We start from the raw sequence: 24,561 nt of genomic DNA, 5'->3' as shown, positions 1-24,561 counted from the left end.
GCATTGTCTTCTGATGTGGGAGTTGGTAATCCCAAGGCTGAAAGCGACATTTGTGATGTAGACAGCAAATGCCAACAATTGTATTAGTTTATGGCACAGTGGACCAAACCCCAGAACCCCCACTCACTTTGAGCTGTCAGTGGGATGCGTTATCTGAAAGGCTCTAGGCTGGTTAGGGAGCCTCAGTGAATGTGTTTGTTTGCTGGCAATAGGCAGCTCTTGAAGCCCACAGCTGTGTGTCTTGGTCAGATCAGTCAATAAAAGTCTGCATATCTAAGAAGGAAACTAGCCGTCCCTGGAGATGCCCTGGAACATGCATATTTCATGTACTGCCGTTTCAGAGCTACACTAAACAAGAATAAACAAGATGGCCATCTCTTGAGACAGTTGGGGTTATTTATGCAAACGGTATAATGCCAAATAGTTGCAAATCCCTGTGTATCCCTTTACAGTCTCCCATAACTCCATTAGTTTGTGGCACGAGGTGCGGTAAACAATTCAGCGAAAGCATTAAGTGAACACAACTAGGGAAAACCTTATTTGACGCCACATGTTAACCAGGGAGATCTCTCTATATGCTGGCTTGTTCTGTATTGTGGCCATGTGCACTTTATTCATCAAAGATGGCTCTTATATGTGCAGAAGCCTCTGCAGAATTAGGGGCATAGCTGTAGTGGTACCCCTTGGCCAACGTGTAATAGGACTGATGCACAATCTCACCTACAAAGGTTGAGGGATAAGAGACTAGAAGTAGGGAGGTTTAAGAAACTGGTTAGAATTAGGGGCATGGGTCAATGGGGGCAATAAAGAGAGGGAAATTGGAACTACAGGTATGGGATCTGTTATCCAGAATGCCTGGGACCTGGGGTTTTCCAGATAAAGGATCTTTCTGGATCTTCATCTTTAAGTCTACTAATTATATCTAAGTTTGGATCAAGTACAAGGTTTTGTGTTATTATTACAGAGAAAAAGGAAATAATTTTTCAATATTTGGATAAAATGGAGTCTACAGGAGACGGCCTTTCCATAATTCAGCACTTTCTGGATACCGGGTTTCCAGATATGCAAGGTCAACCTGTATTAAGAGTTTCCAATGTCTTATAACTAGTAATCAGCTCAACCCCACTCATTAGCAAAGTAAAATGCCAATTAAAAATAGAAATAAACTTGATAAATGGGGGACATCCCCCTCAAATACCCAATGCATTCATGTTATATAAATATACTAAATTTGGTATAAGCTGTGCAAAACTTTTGGGCTATTCACAGAAACTTTGGAGAAGTAAGACCATAGGAGACTTAAATAAACCAGTGAGATTGTGTTCTCTCTCTAGTAGTAATGTGAAATCTGGTATGGGATCCGTAATCCAGAACCCGTTATCCAGAAAGGCCGTCTCCCATAGACTCCATTTTATCCAAATAATCCAAATTTTTGAAAATGATTTCCTTTTTCTCTGTAATAATAAAACAGTAGCTTGTACTTGATCCCAACTAAGATATAATTAATCACCAATGGAAGCAAAACCAGCCTATTGGGTTTATTTAATATTTATATGATTTTCTAGTAGATCCAAATTATGGAAAGATGTTATCCGGAAAACAACAGGTCCCGAGCATTCTGGATAACAGGTCCCATACCTGTACTACAGCTTGGGAACCACCATATTGTAGGAAAACATCTACTGCTGGTGACCATAATGAAAACCAGGACAATGACATATCTAGCAAGGGTAGAGAGAAGAGCTAAAGTGAAAGTGGCCACGGTTACTTGAAATATGTTCATTAATAATGCTGGCTCTTAAAACCCCAGCAGTTAAAAGGACTCTGTCCCTATTCAGTACACCAGCATTTCTTAATTAATGCTCCAGAACAGCAAGAGGAAGCCCGGCCATGAGGACATCTGTTGGATATTGATGGGGAGGTCAAAGGGCAGCTGACAGAACTGGCATTGTATGGATTTCATTAGTGCATTGCCTCAGCTGAAAAGGGCAGTATTTCCCCTGCTGTGTATGGCCAGAGATAAGAAGGTTATTGTTGATCTCTTATAATAGCATATAAAGATGTCTTATCTGGAATTTCCAACCAATTACTATGTAATGTTGTTGACTTCTGATGTGCATTTCCATTGTGTAATTCTAAGGTGAATCCAGCACCCTGGTGACTCCATATGTAGCTGGAGGTGTCAGCGATGGAAGATGGCACACTGTGTTACTTCGGTACTACAACAAGGTACACGGAATCATCATCATCATCATCATCATCAACATTTCTCTTTGATTCGTCTCTTTTATCAAATCTTCTGCTCCGTACATTTCTGAGAAATTACTCCATTATCTGGAGTGTGAGGGGGATGGGGAGGAATCTCCTGTGGGGCAAGCAATGATGGACCAAGAGTCGCTCTATAAAAGTGATAGCCCTAATCTGTGTTAGGCCGTAAGAGAGCCATCGACACCTACCGTGAGAATTATAATTAGATGCTAATGACCAGTTCTAGACTTCTATGTCCCAGTGGTTGAGTTGTAGAGGGTAGTTTCCAATATGCTGTTTATTAGCAGGTTCTTTATTGTTTGTTACATGGAGGAGTGCTTGTGATTGTGTTTACTGCCTAAAAGGGAGGGGTGATTGAATGTTCAAGAAGGGTTAGAAAAATGCATTTCAGTAAATAATATGCTTCCCAGTAGCTGAAAGGCCATATGATCTCACCAGGGGTTGCTCAGCAAGGTTTATGATGTCAACCTCTGCTAATAGCTATCCTTGTCCCAGAAACTCATTGTTATTCTCACCCTACTGCCCTGCTTTGTCTCACACCCACCTCCTCTTTTAATAACATCTAATAGCAGATCAAATCCTTCATTGTGTGATTGCTTTTGTGACCCTTTGTAACCTGCCTATGTTGTCTACAAGCCTAACTTGTACTTATACTATAGAAAATATTTTTATTCCTTAACTATCCTCGGCTTGTAAGTTTAATTCAGGAAAGGAGAGTGGGGCCAGCGTTAGGTCATCAGAGTCCAAAGTTTAGGGTTTAGGGGGAGATGAGAGCATATTTGATGGAAAGGTGAGTGGGGCCAGCGTTAGGTCATCAGAGTCCAAAGTTTAGGGTTCAGGGTAAAATAGGAGCATCCCACAATCACCATTTACAGATGAGCATTGTGCTGGGTCTTCAGCATCTGCACCTTTTTCTAAGTAAATAGATGTTCTAGTAGCAGCTTAATTCTTCCTGGTTCTACGGCAATCCCACTTTCATTATCCTCATTTCAAGTGCAGCTTGTTATACCTGATGTTCTTCTTATACAATGTTCTGACATATTTCCTTAATATTTCTTCATTTTTAGCCCAAGACTGGATCCATGGGGGTGGCCCAGGGACCTTCCAGAGAGAAGATTGCTGTCCTGGCAGTTGACGATTGTGACATTTCTGTAGCTTTAAAGTTTGGCAGTGAGATTGGGAACCATTCATGTGCAGCAGAAGGGGTACAGTCCAGCTCCAAAAAGTAAGAACACTTTATTCTAGATAATAGATAATCATAAAAGCCAAGTGTCAATGTGATTATCTTATTGTGATACTTCAGTTGCTTTGTCATAGTGACATGCCTGTTATTCATGAGAAGATAAATCAGGTTGAAACTCATGAGTTATATTATAGACTAATCGGCTAAATCAGAAAAAAACTATTATTAAAGGACTTGTTTACCTATGAGTTAACTTTTGGTATGATATTATGAAACAATTTGCAACTGGCATTCATTTGTTTTATTATTTGTGGTTTTTGAGTTATTTAGCTTTTTATTCAGTAGCTCTCCAGTTTCCACTTTCAGCAATTCAGTAGCTAGGGTCCAAGCAACCATGTATTGATTCGAATAAGAGACTGGAATATGAATAGGAGAGGCCTGAATAGAAAGATGAGTAAGAACAAGTAGCAATAACAATACATTTGTAGCCTTACAGAGCATTTGTTTTTTAGATGGGGTCAGCGACCCCCATTTCAAAGCTGGGAAGAGTCAGAAAAAGAAGGCAAATAATTGAAAAACTGTAAAAAAAGAAATAATGAAAAACAAACGAAAAGTTGCTTAGAATTGCCCATTCTGTAACATACTAAAAGTTAACTTAATGGCGACCCACTCCATTTAGGTGTTTGTGCAGATTATTCTCTGAATACCAGTGTTACATAGTTACATAGTTACATAGTTTGGTTTGAAAAAAGACAAAGTCCATCAAGTCCAACCCCTCCAAATGAAAACCCAGCATCCATACACACACCCCTCTCTACTTTTAATTAAATTCTATATACCCATATCTATACTAACTATAGAGTTTAGTATCACAATAGCCTTTGATATTATGTCTGTCCAAGAAATCATCCAAGCGATTCTTATAGTCATTAACTGAATCAGCATCACAACATCACCCGGCAGTGCATTCCACAACCTCACTGTCCTGACTGTGAAGAACCCCCTACGTTGCTTCAAATGAAAGTTCTTTTCTTCTAGTCTAAAGGGGAGGCCTCTGGTAGGGTGATCCTCTTTATGGGTAAAAAGGTCCCCTGCTATTTGTCTATAATGTCCTCTAATGTACTTGTAAAGTGTAATCATGTCCCCTCGCAAGCGCCTTTTTTCCAGAGAAAACAACCCCAACCGTGACAGTCTCCCCTCATAATTTAAGTTATGAGTTTTGTTAGATTGGATTGCACATCCTCAATATAAAGATGGAAGCACATGCCAGCGAAGTCCATCATGGGTCAGATTTCTGCTACTTGTACTCAGTTTCAATGTCTGTACTCACGTGTCATCTTTTAACTTACTGTGTATATTGAGTTGTGAAGGTACAATATGAAAGTTTCAGGCAGAAAACCCATTACTCAATTGCCAACCCATTAGGCTTTTGGTGAATAGTCAATCGTGTCTTTGTGTTGAGATAAAAAGCCCCTTTCTTTTCTTAGTGTGTTAGATCTAGTGCCCCAAAAAAGCACATATTCTGTGGCTCGCCATCTTTGTGAGAGTGGGATCATTTAAGCAGAGTAGTGTCTGTAAAATTCCTATTATAAAGAATCAACACAACAAGTATAACTCGTGTTCTAATTCAGTCTGTTTTCTTTTCTTCTTCTCCTTATGATAGTGATTTAATCTTCTTGTTGATGGTTTAATCTCATATTTACTATGGATCTCAAGGTTCATTGTTAATTCCCTGAAGACAATGCCATAAACCTATCATGTTGCTCTGAATAGATCATTGAGTTTATGCTTTGCTTTCCTATAGATCTCTGGACCTCACAGGACCCTTGCTCTTAGGGGGCGTGCCCAATCTGCCCGAGAATTTCCCTGTGGCGCACAGGGAATTTATAGGGTGCATGAGGGATCTCTACGTTGACCACAAAAAGATTGACTTAGCGTCTTACATTGCAAACAACGGCACGTCTGCAGGTAGGACAATATCGTGTTCACTATGAAGTCATTTGAGTAGTGTCTGTATTGCAGATTCAGTGATCAAGTTTTTAATCAACTGTCAAACAAGCCTAGTGGGTTTCGTGCCTACTAATTAAGTGCATACAATGGGTTAGGCTTGTTTTTGATGTCCTTATAAATATATAATACACAAAAGCCATGAATATCCTGTAAATGATATCCTTATAAACAGTAAGTTCTGATGTCATCAGTTATAAATGGTGAGTTCTGATGTCATTTCTGTCACATGACTCACTGAAATTTGTGTATTATAATAAATAAAGTACCCCCAGTTGTAAAATATGAGGATATTAGAAGTTCCATGAGCTTCGGCCTCGTCTTTTTATATGGTCATGAAACTCTTCGGTAACTTATAATATCCTTATATTTTACAAAAGGGGGTACTTTATTCACTATATATTGTTACTTTTTATTTACTGTGCATGTACTTTTAGGGCTGGGACACACTGGGCGATTTGGGAAGATTTAGTCACCTGGCGACTAATCGCCGTGACTTTTCTCCCTGAATGCCTCCCCTTGCTCTGCGCCTGGCTAAAATGAAAAGTCGCCGGCGCTAATCACACATGGCAATTTGTTTTCCGAAGTCGCCCGAAGTTGCCCCACGAGGAAACTTCGGGCGACTTCGGAAAACGAATCGCCGCGTGTGATTAGCGCAGGCGATTTTTAATCTTAGCCAGGCGCAGAGCGAGGGCAGGCATTCGAGGAAGATTGGTAGCGGAAAGTCGCTGCGATTAGTCGCCAGGGGACTAAATCTCCCCAAATCGCCCAGTGTGTCCCAGCCCTTATGAGGCTTTCAAACACAGGATAACGTTGCAAGGTTTCACCCTCCCACTTGATTGTGAGCCTCATTCCTGCTTAACTCAACCTTTTTTAAACAGCACCTTTGGTTTTTGGGGCTTCAGAAATACTAAAAACTACATACAGGTATGGACGTTTTCTGGAAACCCGTTATCCAGAAAGCTCCGAATTTCGGGAATGACTATCTCCCATTTTATCTAAATAATCCACTTTTTTAAAAACGATTTCCTTTTTCTCTGTAATAATAAAACAGTAGATTATACTTGATCCAAACTAAGATATAATTAATCCTTATTGGAAGCAAAACCAACATATTGGGTCTATTTAATGCTTTCTTCTCTAGTAGACTTAAAGGTAATGTCAACCCAAAAAATAATGTTTTGCCTTATAAAAGAAAACATAATTCTAAGCAACTTTGCAATATACATTCGTTACAATTTTTCCATGGTTTTAAGTTATTAATATATATATTGTTATTAAAAAGCAGTGTTTGTCCCTTTCTATTCTCTGCCCTGGTGGCTCACACTTTGCGTAAATACGCAGCATATTCAGAATAATAGGTCCCATACCTGTACAGTATTTATTGTAGTTATGAGCAAATTATTTTGCGTGATACAGATTTGCGTCAAAATGTATTATTTTATATATATATATATATATATATAGATATATATATATATATATATAGATATATATATATATATATATATATATATATATAAAGCTGGTGTTTATTTAAAATTGGGGCTAGTGTGAAATAAATGAGTATCGTATATATAGTGTAAAACAAATGGAAGCGTGGCTCTCGGGCACAGGAATATACAGTAAAAATGATGCTGGGAGTGAAATATATACTGAGTCCTGTACAAAGCAGATGGGCGGCAATGAACTGTAACAGTGTGATACAGGCACGGAGATATAAACTGTATCTAATGTTAAACAGATGGAAGAGTGAGTACAGCAACTGCGTGGCACAGGCAGCCACTATTTCCCAGCAGGGGGGGACATTATTTTTGTAATGCTCACTCTTGCTTTTCAGGTAACTCAGTTTTGCAGCCTGTTCTGTTGGGTGTTAGTTGTTTGCTGGTGTTCAGTAGTTCATTAGCGGCACAGTAGTTGACATTGCTGCCTTCCTGGGCTGCTGAGCTTACATCTGACCAGGCATTATTCCCTCTGTGTGCCAGATTTCCCTTAGGCCAAACACATGTTGGAAGGGTCATTGGCTCCCGATGAAAATGGCTCTAGTGAGTGTATGTGGCAGTACAGAGAGACTCTTGACTGTAAGCTCCACTGGAAGAGAAAAAAAAAGTTAATTATTTAACATTTTCTGTATCTAGTAGCGATGTACAGAATCATAACAAATTTATAGCATATGCAAACTAGGGTTCAGAGTCGGTTCTGGATTTGGCTGAATCCTTCGTAAAAAGTTCACAATATCCCAAATCAAATCTGAACCCTATTTGCCTATAGGGATGCACCAAATCCAAACAGATTTCTGCTTTTTTTTAAACAGGATTTGGATATGGCCCAGTCCAAAAGCCTCACCTAACCAAAACTTTAAAGCGGTGGTCCACCTTTAAGATAACTTTATTTATGCTATAGAATGGCTAGTTCTTAGCAGCTTTTCAATTGGCCTTCGTTAATTGTTTTTTATAGTTTTTGAATTATTTGCCTTCTTCTCTTGCTCAAACTCATGGTTTATATCACTAGAACTCTTCAAACCAGTCTGAAACTGTACACTGTGAGCTTCATGAAGATGGAATTTTTGGCAGGTCGGGCAATCAGAAACTGTTTGTATCCAATACCAACACACGCACAGCATATTAAAGGGGTGGTTCACCTTTAGGTTACCTTTCATTATGTTATAGAATGGCCAATTCTAGGCAACTTTTCCATTGGCCTTCGTTATTTACGTTTTAATATTTTTTGTAATTATTTCCTTTCTTCTTCTGACTCTTTTCAGCTTTAAAGTGGGGGTCACTGACCCCATCTAAAAACAAATGCTCTGTAAGACTTCACATTTATTGTTATTGATACTTTTTATTACTCGTCTTTCTGTTCAGGCCTCTCCTAGTCATATACCAGTCTCTTATTCGAATGCATAGGAAAAGGGCAACATTTCGGCCCTTTATCGATATTTAATTAGGGTTTGGATTCAGTTATGGATTCAGCGAATGCTTATATATACTGTATCTTGTATGGAGCAGATAGCATGCTCTTTAATGTATATACTGTAACTGGTATAAATAGAAAGCACAGGCAGTGGTATATATTTATATTGTATCCAATAAAAAGCAAATAGAAAGCCTTGTTCTGTAACAGTGTGACACAGTAAATGATATACAATTTCGCATATACTGTACATGCCAGATGGAACCCATATGCTGTAATTATGCACCCTCTGTAGGTTGCCATGGAAAACATACCTTTTGTGACTCCAACCCGTGTAAAAATGGAGGCACCTGCTCTGTGACATGGGGTTCCTTCAACTGTGACTGCCCTTTGGGATTTGGGGGCAAAGACTGCAGGATAGGTGAGTAAACACATACCCCCAAATGGTATTATCATTTATACTCCTATTCATTTAACTGTTTCCATTTGCTTCTCAAAATAACCAAATAAGGTTCTTGGCATTGCAATGGAGTTATGTACTTTTAGTCCAGAGCCAGTGCATCTGTCTGTGTAAATGCTAGGAGAAAGACTGCCATCTGGCTCAAGCTTAGAGGTGTAGAACAGGAAAAGATCGGCACACCGGCATTCAAGTTAGAGGATATACCCGCTTGTTTATTGTGCGGAATGAAACGTTTCGGGGTCACGCCCCTTTAGAGGAGAATGTTTTCGGGGCGTGACCCTGAAACGTTGCATTCCGCACAATATACGAGTGGGTATATCCTGCAACTTGAATGCCTGTGTGCCCATCTTTTCCTGTTCTATAGCTTATGTGAGGCTGCCGGAGCCTCTAAGACTGTGCACCAGGCTGATCTGCATAAGGGTGTGCGCCTGTTCTACCTGCTTTGGTCAAGCCTAGAGGTGCCCATGGCCAGGCAAACCATAAACTACCCCAAGTGGTGACACGCATGACAATTTCTCACCCACTGTCAGTATAAATAATCAAAAGTGTATATTCAACATATTATAATCAAAGAGATTTGTACAGAAAACACACCTTTTCAATTTATACAAAGGCTTTTGGCTGCTCCGAGTGATCCTACCAGTTTACCCCCCAGCCCTTCCATACAAAGAAAAGCCTGAAGTAATTTGGGTGAATTAGTGCCGTGTACACTAAGGCGGTTATTTACTAAACTCTGAATGCGAAAATCACGAAAAATTCGGAATTTATTAAACCCCCGAGGATGGAAAAGTCAGAATCTGAAATCTCAGACCTGTTGAGTTGCATTTAAGTCAATGGAAGAAGTCTCCACGATTGTTTGATGTGCGCTGGGTTGCGTGCACTAATTGTGAAAATCGGATAAAAAAATCCAAAAAAAATGTGAAAATCTGATTTTTTTCGGGAATTTTCTGGAAAATGTAATAATAAATAAGCGGAAAAAACCTGAGCAGAAAATATTGAGATAAATTTGGACTTTGATAAGTATGCAGAAGAGCACACCACTGCATAACATGTTCTACAGTGGGAGTCCCCAACTTTTTTTTACCTAAGAGCAGCAGCGTAACTAGAGGGGGGCGGGCCCTGGCGCGGGACTTGCAGCCGGGCCCCGGCCCCCGCCGTACACCCGGAAACGGCTGCATTTACAGTCGCATTTAGGTGAAAACACAGTGGTGCGCGAGCTGCTGGGGGGCCCTGAGGGGGTGCGGGCCCTGGCCCAATCGCACCCCCTGCTCCCCCGGTAGTTACGCCACTGCCTAAGAGCCACATTCAAATGTAAAAAGATTTGGGGAGCAACACAAGCAAGACAAAAAGTTCCTGGGGTTGCATGGGCTGTGATTGGCTATTTGGTCACCATTATGTGGACTGGCAGTCTACAGGAGGCTTTTTTTTTAGCACTATAAAAGTTGCCTCCAAGCCAGGGATTCAAAAATAAATACCTGCTTTGAGGACAGTGGGAGACAACAAGGGATTGGTGAGTAACATGTTGCTCATGAGCCTCTTTGGGGACCACTGTTCTAAAGGTTTGGATCTATCCTACTAAACCCATACAAGCAACCCCTCTGACAGCTCATACCCAACTGCCATACCTGTACCCAAAACCCAGTACATTACTGGTCCCAAAACACAGACATTATGTTGTGAGAATGGTGGGGACAAGGAAGTGAGTAATGGAGAGTCTCTACATTTACAGTGATCCCCAACCAGTAGCTTGCGAGCAATATGTTGCTCACCAACCCATTGGTTGTTGCTCCCAGTGGCCTCAAAGCAGGTGCTTATTTTTCAATTCCAGGTTTGGAGGCACAGCTGTTATTTGGCATGCACAGGGAATTTTTCATGCTTGTGTTGCTCTCCAATTCTTTTTACATTTAAATGCGGCTCATGGGTAAGAAAGGTTAAGGACCCCTGATTTAGAGAATGCTATACTACACCAAGCACGGCACCCACTGTACAGTGGTACTCTCACCCCCAGTTATAATTGCCGATATGACCAAACAACATCAGCAAAAACACTTAGGGAAACTTTAATGATTAATTATACATGTAAAATATTCATGCTTTCAAAACTCATTTCAAGTAACATGCTGCCTTCCTGAAACCCAGTCCTGATATCGACGTCATTGGATCGTAGCTACGTTTTTCAAGTGTTGCCTAATCTATTATTGTCATCTAAGCCAATCTCCATTTAAATATAAATATGTTATCTGAATTTCCCTCCTCGTCTTCCTTCTAAAGATGCCGCTGTATTATAGGAAATAAAGGACCATCTTTGGAAGGTAATCAGGATATTGCAAGTCCGCATGTAGTTTTCAGTCTGAATTGTGCAGTGAATTGCAATGCTCTGATTAAGTACAGTAGGGGGTACTTCATTCCATAGCATACAGATGGGCCTGGAATGGAGATATGTGCATACATGAGTGCAATCAGAGAATCAAGTGCAGTCTGTGTTATCAATCCAATATCAGTTCACATCATGTATTAATCCTTTATTCTCAGGCTAGCAGATGGCGTGCAGTTACTTGGTGGGCTCTTTGCAGTACTCTGGAAAAAGAAGAATTCATACATATCTCATATCTTTTTTTTTTACACCCAGCATTGCAACATGCAAACCAGTTCAATGGAAGCAGTCTCCTGTCCTGGGATTTCAAGAATGATGTGAAAATCTCCGTTCCTTGGTTTCTTGGATTGGTATTTAGAACCCGCAGGGCAGATGGGGTGTTGCTGCAGACGCATGCTGGTCAATACACCACTATCCTGTGCCAGGTAAATATATTGCTTCCTTGGCCCAATTACTTCCTTATCTGGCTGTTGCCTCTCCTGGTTTGATACATGTGTGTCCACTCGCTGGTCTGTCAACTTTTTTATGTCAACCACCCCATAGTAGAGAAATCTTGATTTTCACTGTATATATTATAATTATTGTTATAATTTAATTATTAAAAGGCAGCATTAGGTTGGCATTACAATTTCTAGAGACTCAGCTGTGCAGCACAACATAAAGAATTGCCACTGCATGCAGGAGTAATTAGATCACAAACTTTATTTTTCTGTGTAGGGTTAGTCTTCACCTGCGTGGATACAGAGTCATATGGTTGCATGAGATGCATCTGATTTCTTGGTGGTCTGCTATGTGGTTGACCCTTGGGAATGCACAACTAGAACTGCCATACCTGTAGATTTCTGAAAATTACTATTTACTCAAATAGTTGAACACTGAGGGGACAGATCATTTGCCACTAATGGGGCTATGTATTAAAAGGCACTAAGTTTGCCCTGGGGCAGTAACCTGTAGCAGCCAATCAGCAGATAGAATTCACTAGTCACCTGTTTATATGCAAGCATCTTGTTGGTTGCCATGGGTTACTGCTTCTGGGCAAACTTAGTGATGCACATTTATCAACACTGGGCAAATTTGCCCATGGGCAGTTACCTATAGCACCCAATCAGTGATTAGCTTTTTAAAGCCAGCTGCAATAAGAACAATGAATGCAGCAATCTGATTGGTTGCCATGGCTTACTGCCCATGGGCAAATTTACCCAGTGTTGATAAATGACCCCCCCAGTGTCGTATATTAAATATAGGTTTAAGTGTTCAAGGCAAGTTACAATTAAAGGGGACAAAAATAGTTATTAAATTATGTAATATAGTGAATAACGTACCCCCTCTTGTAAAATATAAGGATATTATAAGTTACCGAGGAGTTTCATGACCATATAAAAACACGAGGCCGAAGGCTGAGTGTTTTTATACAGGTCATGGAACACTGAGGTAACTTCTAATATCCTCATATTTTGCAACTGGGGGTACTTTATTTATTATAATACACAAATTTCAGAGTCATGTGACAGAAATGACATCAGAACTCACTGTTTATAACTGATGACATCAGAACTCACCGTTTATAAGGATATAATTTACAAGATATTCATGGCTTTTGTGTATTATAATGGGATACAATGACACTGTAGAAACTGTATTAGTCATTCAACGGATGTCATGGGAGCACCTGTTTGGGTATTAATCCTGTTAGCCCCAACGAGCAAAGGGCCTCTTACCTACCTATTTAGTACCCATTAGTCACTTGGAGCTCACACAGCCCATAATTGATGGATTGCTGTATCTCAACTCTCCCAGCTCGTTTCTGGCCTGATTTCATTCTCTGTCAGCCGTGGCTCCAGCCGAACCTCCACCCTTCTCTTGGATCAGATGTTAGTGAATGATGGCAAGTGGCACGACCTACAGATGGAGCTACGAGATGTGCGCAGTGGGCGAGAAACTCGTTATGTTATCAGCATCAACCTGGACTATGGGCTCTATCAGGTACCCACACTGCATCTGCTAACTCAGCTTCAATAATGAATATAGATGTCGTGCAGCTTTTGACATCCTTGTCTGAAAAATGTTTTTGTTTTTGCATGGGTGAAGTGTATACACAGTAGTCATTTTATTTGAAATGTCACTTTCTCAAAGAATCTGAATGTACCTCCACAGGACACTGTAACAGTTGGCAGCGAGTTGCATGGCCTTAGGGTCAAGCACCTGTACGTTGGAGGAGTTCCTGGAACTCGAGAGGTGAAAAATGGCTTTGAAGGCTGTATACAGGTAATAAATAGTTTTTTGGTTTTTTTTGCATTGTGTTCCTGTTGTGAAGTCACATGACTTTTGGGAGAAATTAAATTCTATAATTTTTAATTTCCCAGGGAGTGCGCCTAGGAGAGACCCAGAGTGGAATAACCTTGCCTAAGCCAAGCAGTGCCTTAAATGTTAAGCCTGGCTGTAGTACTCCCAACTTGTGTGAATCCAACCTGTGTCCTGGAAACAGCTCCTGTGTGAATAAGTGGATGAGCTACTCCTGTGTCTGTCACCCAGGTGGGTATTTTGTGTTTGCTGATTTTTAACCCACCTCTTGACTGCAGCTAGATTCTATTTCTTATAATAAATCAATCAGCCTTGTTCCCCAACTTGTATCCATCGATTCAGCCCTTGGGCTTATCAATCAAATACCATAGAGGGTGGCCATTGTATGTCTCCTTGAGGTGTTCCTGTGACCAGTATAAAAACACTTAGCCTGCGGCTTAAAGTGGCCATACACGCACCGATATTATTGTAAGGAACACATTTTGGAACGATATTTGGTGTGTGTATGGCAGGAGACAAGAAGACCAATATGAACAGAAGGTTTGGATATTGGTCGGCTCGCTGACCAGATGGAAAATTTTGATTGGCGCCTTTGTAGGCACCAGAACATCGGCCGCTGTTAGTGCTGAATCAGATACTGGTAGAAATCTATTGTTTCTATCTGTATATCTGCCGATTCAGCTCTACACATGTGTGTTGAAATGAACGATCTTTCTTGGAAAGATCTTTTCCAGGAAAGATCGTAGTTGTTAGGTCTGTGGCCACCTTATGTAACTTGGTCGTGGAACTTATATTTAAAAGTAGGGTTTATATTATCCTTCTTGTCCTTTTTATATCCTACATTGTAAAAGCCCCCCAAGCTCTGAGAATGAGATGGTTACATAGTAAAAATGTTTTATTAGTGTGGGAAAAAGTCCATGCTCGAGAAAATATGGTTTTTTTTTCTTTCTATAGTATTTAGGCCCAGTGGGGCCCCTACAGTTGCTGGTGCGCCATGGATATTTCCAACTGTATAGTGCTGTGTCATATATCAAATAAAATCTGCATAAAATGTATAATCTGCAGAAGTCAGACAATGGTTTTCATACATTTGGCTTCATTCTAAATTTCCTTTCATTTTAAGATTTCCCTTTGATTCGTTCTCCAGTAAAATGCCATGGCATGATCGCTAATTATACAAATAAAAGTGTACACACACACACACACGATTGCTGGGCTGCTTATAGGATAGTTAGGGATGATTGATCTGTTTCATCACTTGTACTTAGTAGTTTGATGTTCTTCATGAAACGCCGAGCTGAGTGCAGTAACTCGATCAACATTGACAGCTCTTTGTACTGAGTGATAAAGTGTCTTTGCTTGCCTGCAGGATACTATGGAGAGAACTGCGTCGATGTCTGCCAGCTAAACCCTTGTGAGAACAAAGGACTATGTCGTCACCAGGCCAGTGCCCCGATGGGCTACACTTGCGAGTGCAGCAAGAATCACATCGGCCAGTACTGTGAGCACAGGTGCGATGAACTGAGGTACAGGTATGGGGTTTGCATGCAGTTCTCCTGCCACATTTTGCAGCAGGTTTTAGTGGGCAGAGTTTTCCTGGGAAACACTGCATTTGGGGAAAATCATGGCAAAGTGCACTAATTTTATTGAACAGAATCCATAGGTGCATTCCTTTGTAGCATACCTGTATATTGGATCCAAGTGATCTGCAATGTGCAATGACTTGTGGATCAACGCACTTCATTTCAGTTAGGCCAATCAACTGAATAAGCTTCACTTATAGGTATGTAGCTTTATTATATATATATATTTTTTTTTATAAATATCTTTCCTAGATTGGACCAGCAGTGCCCAAAGGGATGGTGGGGGAATTCAACCTGCGGCCCATGCCACTGTGATGTGACTAAAGGGTTTGACCCAGACTGCAACAAGACAAATGGGCAGTGTAACTGTAAGGTAAGAAGGAGCAGAAAGTGGGGTAGCTATCTCCTAGGAACTGGTTTCTCTTATCCCTTGCACAACAACAGCTTTTATATCCTCTTTTATTCTGGTCTTCTGAGTTGTTTCATTCTGTTCCATGTGCAGGAATTTCATTACCGTCCCAAAGGCAGCGATACATGTTTGCCTTGTGATTGTTATCCTATTGGCTCTTCGTCAAGGACATGTGATCAGGAAAGTGGGCAGTGCTACTGCAGGTCTGGCGTGATTGGTCGTGAGTGTAACAACTGTGATAGTCCCTTTGCTCAGGTCTCACCAAGCGGCTGTGAAGGTAAGATTTGGGTTCCATATTGTGCTGTACAAGGAACACTGGCTACGTAGATCAGCAGCTGTCTAAGACCAATGGGAGGCACCTCCAGTAGCATTGATCAATAGGGATACAGTAGTACACCGCTGTAAGGATGGGGAGAGTAAAAGTCATTATTAAAGAGACAACTAAAGTATTTAATAAGCAAAATGAATAATAAGGAAAGAGCAACAAGCATAAGAAGTATTGTGGGTAGTGAACAGGAGGGAAAAAAATGGAAGAGCAGAATAGGAAAACAGATAGAGGTCAGAGAAGGACATAACAAAGTTATATAAAATTGGAATCTGGCATCTATCAATGTCCCTGTATGTAAGAACTGGAAAAAAATGTGTGAAGTGAAGGGAGTAAAAGGCAAAAAAGAAATAGGTATAAACAGGAAGGGTTATGGAGACAGCTTAAGGGGGCTAACAGTAAGATGGGTAACAGTAGAAAAAAGGTAGAGAAGAAAAAATAACGAGAAAGAGTGGGGAAAAGTAGGGAAAGAGTGTGTATGAAGGATATGAATGAATGATGTATAGAGAAGAAAGATATAGAGAAAGTATGAGGAAAGCAGGAGAAGAAGGAAGATGGGTAGTAAGGTGGGAGTCTTGTGTATGTATCAGGTCCGGACTGAGAATTAAAATAGGCCCTGGCATTTCAGGTACACAGAGGCCCAATCAGCCCACACAGAGGCCCAAATAGCCCCCACCACCCAGTCCACTAAATACTGACTTTCTATGGCACCTTATAGCAGCCCCTCTGGCATTTGCCAGAACCCACAGATTGTCAGTCCGGGCCTGGTATGTATGTATAACTTTACTTGTAAAGCGATGTTAAGGAGCCGCAGTGCTGTCTAATGCATAAAAGTACAATATATATAAAAGTATACATGGGGAAGACAAATCACACAATAAATATACACAGAGTTCATATCAGGACAGAGTTCATATCTGGACTGTTTACTATCTATAAAGGTGTGGGTCTGTGCCCTGGACAGCTAGGAGTATTTTTGCAAAAGCATTTTGATTTTACTCTTTTGAACTGAATAGATAGCCAAAAGTGGTGGTGGCAGAAGCACCTGTAGTGCTGAATATGAGATCAGAGTGGTTTAGCCGTACTGTATATCGATAGGAAAAAGCCATATGGTTTCAGTGATGTACTGATGTCCTCCCTCATTCTCCTCTCTCACAGTGATTTATGATGGTTGCCCCAAAACATTAACAGCAGGTGTCTGGTGGCCCAGGACCAAGTTTGGCCTTCCTGTTGCCGTACCGTGCCCGAAAGGATCGTTGGGTGAGTAATTCTCTTTGATTTTTGCTCTCTGAGTTCGGGTTTTTGTTGGAAACCTCTCCACCTACGACTTGAACAGATTGCCTCCTACTATCATTGCACTACAAATATTTGCACCATGTCTGCCAGGCTTTTGGCTCACAATCGCTAAACATTGCTAATTTCTGCCTACTTTGTTTTCCCTTTGCCTGTCAGTTCCCTGTCAGACAGGAGAGAATCTGTGTAGCTTTTTATTATAATGCAACATGAGGAGCCATGAATGGAATGGCAAGATTTCAAACAAGATGTTCCCAAATTTGTTTAGTAATTCTGAACAAACTGGATTCTCCAGCAATCCTTTTGATATCTGGGAAAAGTAATTTTTGCGTGTCTGCATCTGGATCTGCCCAGGAGGCTGAGGGCATTATTTAAAGTGCCCCGCACAGCGTGAAAAGGCTGCAATCTGCATTTTTTTGGCACTTTTTTTGCACAGGCATTTAAGCAATGGCCATTTTGGAGAGCAGAGACTCGTGAGATGCCTCTTGATTTAAGTGCGTTAAGTGAGCAAGTTAGGGAGTGTCAGGAGGCTCAGCCCACATTGGGACCCTGTTGTTAGGCAGGTTGTAAGGACAGAACTGCTCTGCCTCTTCACACTGCTTTCTGCCCGTAGCACCAGATTTTCAATCCCAGTGCTCACTGCAGAGAACAGCAATCCGGGAGAGCAAGTGATCTGTAAACAAGGTCAGACTGGGGGGGTCTGGGCCCACCGGGGCTGCCACATCAGGGCCCCCTGCCCCCCCCAGCCCAGCCAAAAATCCCAGTGGGCCCACCCCCCGAAAATCACCTCAGACCCCACCACCGTTGCAAATCCCCCTGCCCCAGAGGCAAATTTCCCTCTTTCTCCATACCGCCAATGTGAACCCACTCATCATTTCTTTAAGCAATCACCAGTCAGGAGCTGCTGGCTATGGGGATCAGGTCTGGGCCGGCGGGGCCCACGAGGGTTGGGGCCCACCAGGTTTTTTCCCGTTGTCCCACTGGCCCAGTCTGACCTTGTCTGTAAATTAGAACAAATGTGTAGTTGTGCCCCTGGGGGTAATTAGCTGGCCCTTATTAGTCATTTACTTTGACCCCATATATAAGCACGCAAAATTGCACCCCTTAGTGTTTCTTTAAAAAGAACTTGCATCTTGCCGCATCTAGCTCTAGACTGGAAATTCAGATATAGGTGCAGAGTGCACCACTGGTGGGTGACTGGTAGTGCCCCCTTACTTGGGGGGATGGGTTAGTGGATATGGAACAAGTGGGGCACCTATGTGCCTTCTCTCACCTGTCCCTTATGTGGAAAGTCATTCTGAACACAATCAGTGCTGCATTATTGGAGTAAGGTTTCTTCTCTCTGCTTTGGAGCACAGAGATCTGTGTCTATTCTGTTACATTCAAGGCAGGGTTGAAAGTACAAAACATCCTTTATTTTAGCCAGTTTTACCACTCCAAGTACAGAACAACGTTTCAGGGGGTTTGCACCTCTCTTCGTCGGGGACGAAGGGAGGTGCAAACCCCCCGAAGTATTGTTCTGTACTTGGAGTGGTAAAACTGGCTAAATTTAAGGATTATTTGCACAACAAGAAGTGGTGAAGTGCTTGCCTTTCCTGTGAAAGGCTGAATGTGGACGTGGCCGTACGTCTAAGGAAAAGCACCACCGTATGCAACAACACCTGACGAGTGTAAGTAGTGCTCCCCATATCTCGTATTTGTCATTGCAAAGTACAATAGACAGATTGCACCTTGTCTTGCACGGGGTAAATAATACTCATTTTCCTTTAAAGGGGTTGTTCACATTTGAACAATATTTTAAGGCACTTTGCAATTGGTTTTCATTTCTTTTATTTGTTCAGCAGCTCTCCAGTCTGCATTTTCAGTAGTCTGGTTACTAGGGTCCAAATGACCCTAGCAACCATGCCTAGATTTGAATAAGAGACTGCAATAGGGATAGGCGATGGCCTGAATAGAAAGACAAGTAATCAAAAGTAGCAATAACAATACATTTGTAGCTGTACAGGGTCAGTGATCCCCAGTTGAAAGCTGGAAAGAGTCATAAGTTATAATTAAAAAAACGATTAAAAAAAATGAATAATGAAGACCAATTGAAAAGTTGCTTAGAATGAGCCAGTTAACTTAAAGGGGAACTACCCCTTTTAAAATGCCCATACACTGTCCATTACCCTTCGGAATACAATTGTCAGCTGCTATGGTCTAGCCTCTACCTGTCCATCGAAAGGATGAAATAACTCCGCCAATAAAGGAGACGTGGGAGCTGCCACATTATATGTATATTTTGCAGGATGGAATGGGCCTCCTCTTGATAATGTCAGCGGAAGCATAATGTTTTCCCATGGCTGAATGTCTGCCTCTTCTCATAAACCCACCTATTTATCACGAGGGGGTAGAATACAGTGCAGTGTGACTCCTTTACAGGTGCAATATTAGAATAAAACGAGCCATACATATCAACTACGCCATTAGATCTGACAACGGGAATGCAAATGAAAAATGAAATCCATTTTCTACATCCACATAAGCTCTTGTGCCTGTATATTTATGTGAATAGGGATTTTAAATGCTATTACATACCCCATTTGTATCCTTTGAATTATAGATTGCACTGTACCATTCTGACTATTGAATTGCTAATCTGAATTGAACTGAACATTTATGGGTTGGGGTTTTCAACCTCAAATTTATTCTAAGGACTAGCCATAAACTCTTGGATATTTATTTTAAAAAATGTAGTTTTTTAAAAAAAATATTTATTGTATATGTCTCTGTAAGGGGATGATTAAGGACTGATTTATAGTGCCCCCTACTTGTACACATCTGTTTCCTCCAGGGATGCACCGAATCCACTATTTTGGATTTGGCTGAATACCGAATTTGCATATGCAAATTAACAAGAAATTACTTCCTTGTTTTGTGACAGAAAGTCACACTATTTCCCTCCCGCTATATGCAAATTAGGATTCGGTTGGGCCTGGCAGAAGGATTCGGCCGAATCCCGTACCGAATCCTGGATTCGATGCATCCCTAGTTTCCTCAAGCAGAGCTTCTTATAAAAAATTTAAAAGGATGCCCTATTTAAAACTAATTTAAACATTATCTAAGGCCACTAGGATTGTTTTGCCTCCAATATGGATTAATTCTATCTATCTATAATTTTGAATTATTTGATTAAAATGAAGTCTATAGGAGATGGCTGTGCCGTAATTTGGATCTTTCTGGATAAAAAGGTTTATGGGGTACTGGACATGTAGAATCTCACTCTGCCCTCTGGGACAGGCCCTGCTAGGGTGGAAGAGTAACTGAATTCACAGTGGTGAGCCGAATACATATATATGGCCTCCAGGAGTTTTTTTTCCTTCTTTAATAAACAATGCAATTAATTCATGCCGCGCTTATTACATTTTTTTTGCATGGAAAATGCCTTGGGGTAGAACAGAGCACAAACATCAGCAACATATGGAGACCTCATTAATGCAGCACAGTATTGAGGCTTTTGGATATTTCCCGCAGCAGCAGATCACTTGCTCAGTAATGATTCATACATGGCTGCCCTCCAGCTCAGCACACTCACCATTGCTGTGTCTGTACAATGGCCGCCCCATTCATACACAGCACTACTCATGAACAGGGTTCCAATTAGCAGTTAGACATACAGTGCTTTCTGTGCATTATTGTACTTTGTATGTCCTAATCCTTCTGCTCTTTTTTTCCTCTGACTTTTTTCCCACCAACATTGACCAGGTCTGAGAGGTAAAGGTGAGGATTCTGTGTCCAACCTCCTTGCCCGAAAATTCTCTGCGCTTTATGGCTTGAATTCCTTCCTCAATTGAACTGTTGCCCTGCTTGTTTAAACCTCTCTGACCCCCTCCTGCATCCAAGGCTTATGATGACACCTTACTGACAAATGCACTATAACAAGGATATCCAGTTTAAACTATAACTCCCAGCATCACTGGACAGTGTTCAGCTATCAGTAGATGCTGGGAGTTGTATTGCACTGGTTTGATGTGCCTGTGTTGACTGAGCAGCTGCTTGGGCTGTGCCGGATGTAATTCAACTGTGTGCTTAGCTGTTTGCTTACTGTAACCGTACTCCCTATCACTGTTTGGCAGCCATGATGATTACTTGATAGGAATATGGTTTCCTCTAATAATGTTTTGTAATTTTAGGAGCCGCCATCCGACACTGCGATGATGTCAAGGGTTGGCTGGAGCCAGATCTCTTTAACTGCACCTCTCCTGCATTCGTGGAGCTCTCACATATGGTAAGGCATAATACTATATTATTTTAAAGGGGCAGTTCACCTTTAAAGGAGAATTCAACCCTAACGTTAAAAAACCCCTACCCCTCTACCCTACATAGACCCCCCCCCACCTCCTCCTCCTGCCTAAGTGTTACCCCGTGCAAATTCCCCTAACGTTTTACTTACCCCTCGGTGCAGATTCAGGGATCGGAGCTAACGGGCGCCATCGTCAGCCGCTTTGGTAAGCTTCATAATGAGGCAGACGCTTCAGCAATTTTCGTGAGTTTGCGCAGTTGTCGCGAAACAGAAAATTGCTCCAACTGCGCATGTGCTGCCACGCCAATCTCATTCCGAAGATGTCCGAAGAAAAGAAGATGGCGCCCGTGAACTCCGATGCCTGAATCTGCACCGAGGGGTTAAGTAATACATTAGGGGGTTTTAACTTAAGGGTTTAGTTCTTCTTTAAAGGAGAAAGAAAAAAAGCCCTACCTACTACCCTTGATACTCCCCCTCCCTGCTTCCCCCGCATAGTTCATTACCCCTGAAAGTGTCCCGAGTATATTGCTCACATATCGGTGCAGAGTAACGTAGGAAAAAGTAGGGGCTTTTCTTATTGGGGGGGGCAGTTTAATTTTTTTTTATAGTTTTTGAATTAATTGCCTTCTTCTGACCCTTTAAAATGGGGGTCGCTGTCACCATCTAAAAAAACAAATTACCTGCAAGGCTACAAATTTATGAAATTGAGACTTTTTATTATTCAGCCCCTCTCCTATTCATATTCCAGTCTCTTATTCAAATCAATGCATGATTGCTAGGGGAATTTGGAGCTGAAATTACAAACTGGAGAGCTGCTGAATAAAAAGCTAAATAACTCAAAAACCACAAATAATAAAAAAAAAATGAAAACCAATGGAGAATTGACTCTGAGTATCACTCTTTACACCATACAAAAAATAATTTAAAGGTGAACAACCTGATTGGGTGGGGAAAAGTGAAAGTCACAAAACTAGGGTTGTTTTTTGCTTTGGGGTGGTGACCCTTAGAAAGCAGCATTGGTTGCATTTAAACCAAAGAAAGACTGATTAGTTCTGCTATAGCAGCAAGACATCTATAATCAATCAAGGAAATTTAGTTGTACCTTAATAGAATACTCGGCTAATGGGGGGCCGCACCCAGTTTTATATGTAAAACAATAACTTGGTTCATTTCCCAGCTGGACGGCTTGGAGAGGAATGAAACTGAACTGAACACGATAGAAGCCAAAAAACTCGCCTTGCGTCTGCGTTCAGTGACAGACAAGATGGATCAGTACTTCGGCAATGACGTCCACATCACGTACCGCCTGCTGTCCTATCTCATGCAGTACGAGAATAAGCAAGAGGGGTTTGGGTTGACAGCCACCCAAGATGCACAATTTACTGAGGTACAAATGACGGCAGTGTTGTTATCCAGTTCATAACTTATGGCTCTCATGTACAGAACATTTATGTTTGTATACATAGAAACGACATTCTCTTTTGTGAAAAGTTATGTAACAACACATATCTTAGACACATGGCAGTGATATAACAGCGAAGAGAGTTTGGGACCTGTTATCCAGAATGTTCGGGACCTGGAGTTTTCCAGATAACGGATCTCTCTGTAATTTGGATCTCCATACCTTAAGTCTGCTAGAAAATCATGTAAACATTAAATAAACCCAATAGGCTGGTTTTGCTTCCAATAAGGATTAATTATATTTTAGTTGGAAACAAGTACAAGGTATTGTTTTATTATTACAGAGAAAAAGGAAATCATTTTTAAAAAACAATGGAAAAAAAATGAATACCAACTGAAAAGTTGCTTATAATTGCCCATTTTTATAATATACTTAAAGTTAACTTGAATGTGAACATCCCTTTAAACATTAAAGGGATACTGTCATGGGAAAAAAAAATTTTTTCAAAATGAATGAGTTAATAGTGCTGCTCCAGCAGAATTCTGCACTGAAATCCATTTCTCAAAAGAGCAAACAAATTTTTTTATATTCAATTTTGAAATCTGACATGGGGCTAGACATATTGTCAATTTCCCAGCTGCCCCAAGTCACGTGACTTGTGCTCTGATAAACTTCAATCACTCTTTACTGCTGTACTGCAAGTTGGAGTGATATCACCCCCCTCCCTTTTTTCCCCCAGCAGCCTAACAAAAGAACAATGGGAAGGTAACCAGATAGCAGCCCCCTAACACAAGATAACAGCTGCCTGGTAGATCTAAGAACAGCACTCAATAGTAAAAACCCCTGTCCCACTGAGACACATTCGCAGTTACATTGTGAAGGAAAAACAGCAGCCTGTCAGAAAGCATTTCTCTCCTAAAAGTGCAGGCACAAGTCACATGACCAGGGGCAGCTGGGAAATTAACAAAATGTCTAGCCCCATGTCAGATTTCAAAATTGAATATAAAAAAATCTGTTTGCTCTTTTGAGAAATCGATTTCAGTGCAGAATTCTGCTGGAGTAGCACTATTAACTGATTCATTTTGAAAAAAAATTTTTTCCCATGACAGTATCCGTTTAAATAAATCCAAAAGGACTGTTTTGCCTCCAATAGGGATTAATTATATTTTAGTTGGGATCAAGTACAAGCTACTGTTTTATTATTACAGAGAAAAAGGAAATCATTTTTAAAAATTTGGATTATTTGGATAAAGTGGAGTCTATGGTAGACGGCCTTTCTGTAATTCGGAGCTTCTGGAAAACAGGTTTCTGGATAACGGGACTTGATTTGGGCCAAGATTTTTTAAAGTGAAACATATAGTAAAATCACAATGTCACAATTCACTTATCAACTACAGGTATGGAATCTGTTATCCAGAAATTAAGAATTAAGAGAAGGCTATCTCCTATAGAATAAAAACATTTTTAAAATGTTTTCCTTTTTTTCTGTAATAATAAAACAGTACCCTGTAGTTGATCCAAACTAAAATATAATTAATCTTTATCAGAGGCAAAACAACCCCGTTGGGTTTATTTAATGTTCAAATGTTTTTTTAGTAGCCTTAAGGTATGACTATCCAAATTAGGGAAAAAGAACCCTTATCTGAAAAACCCCAGGTCCCTTGAATTCGGGATAACGGGTCCCATACTTGTATTACATTTTCAGCGGTTTTATTTGGGGCACAATGTGCCCCAATTATTTTCACTGCAATCATGTACATT

The 24,561-nt window shown here is 40.8% G+C and overlaps 1 protein-coding gene across 3 annotated transcripts in view; it reads left to right on the top strand.

Moving 5' to 3' along the window:
• Positions 1-24,561, top strand: part of LOC108714671 (cadherin EGF LAG seven-pass G-type receptor 3-like) — a 152,167-nt gene that overhangs the window by 104,500 nt on the left and 23,106 nt on the right. For 2 of the 3 annotated variants that reach the window (XR_005967069.1, XM_041590843.1), the window contains exons 5-19: positions 2,141-2,229; positions 3,336-3,493; positions 5,256-5,419; positions 8,667-8,792; positions 11,461-11,630; positions 13,003-13,188; positions 13,360-13,470; positions 13,569-13,737; positions 14,876-15,017; positions 15,342-15,462; positions 15,592-15,775; positions 16,982-17,083; positions 20,861-20,875; positions 21,289-21,383; positions 22,576-22,785. Coding sequence is in view for 2 of the 3 variants with exons in the window: in XM_041590843.1 (XP_041446777.1) it covers positions 2,141-2,229; positions 3,336-3,493; positions 5,256-5,419; positions 8,667-8,792; positions 11,461-11,630; positions 13,003-13,188; positions 13,360-13,470; positions 13,569-13,737; positions 14,876-15,017; positions 15,342-15,462; positions 15,592-15,775; positions 16,982-17,083; positions 20,861-20,875; positions 21,289-21,383; positions 22,576-22,785 (2,042 nt within the window). In the remaining variant the exon portion in view is untranslated. The remainder of the gene's footprint in view (positions 1-2,140; positions 2,230-3,335; positions 3,494-5,255; positions 5,420-8,666; positions 8,793-11,460; positions 11,631-13,002; positions 13,189-13,359; positions 13,471-13,568; positions 13,738-14,875; positions 15,018-15,341; positions 15,463-15,591; positions 15,776-16,981; positions 17,084-20,860; positions 20,876-21,288; positions 21,384-22,575; positions 22,786-24,561) is intronic. The other variant, XM_041590844.1, reaches the window with a different exon arrangement.

The sequence above is a fragment of the Xenopus laevis genome, chromosome 4L (genome assembly GCF_017654675.1).
Source record: "Xenopus laevis strain J_2021 chromosome 4L, Xenopus_laevis_v10.1, whole genome shotgun sequence".
In the NCBI taxonomy this organism is placed as follows: domain Eukaryota; kingdom Metazoa; phylum Chordata; class Amphibia; order Anura; family Pipidae; genus Xenopus; species Xenopus laevis.
This window is presented reverse-complemented; position numbering and strand designations above follow the sequence as displayed.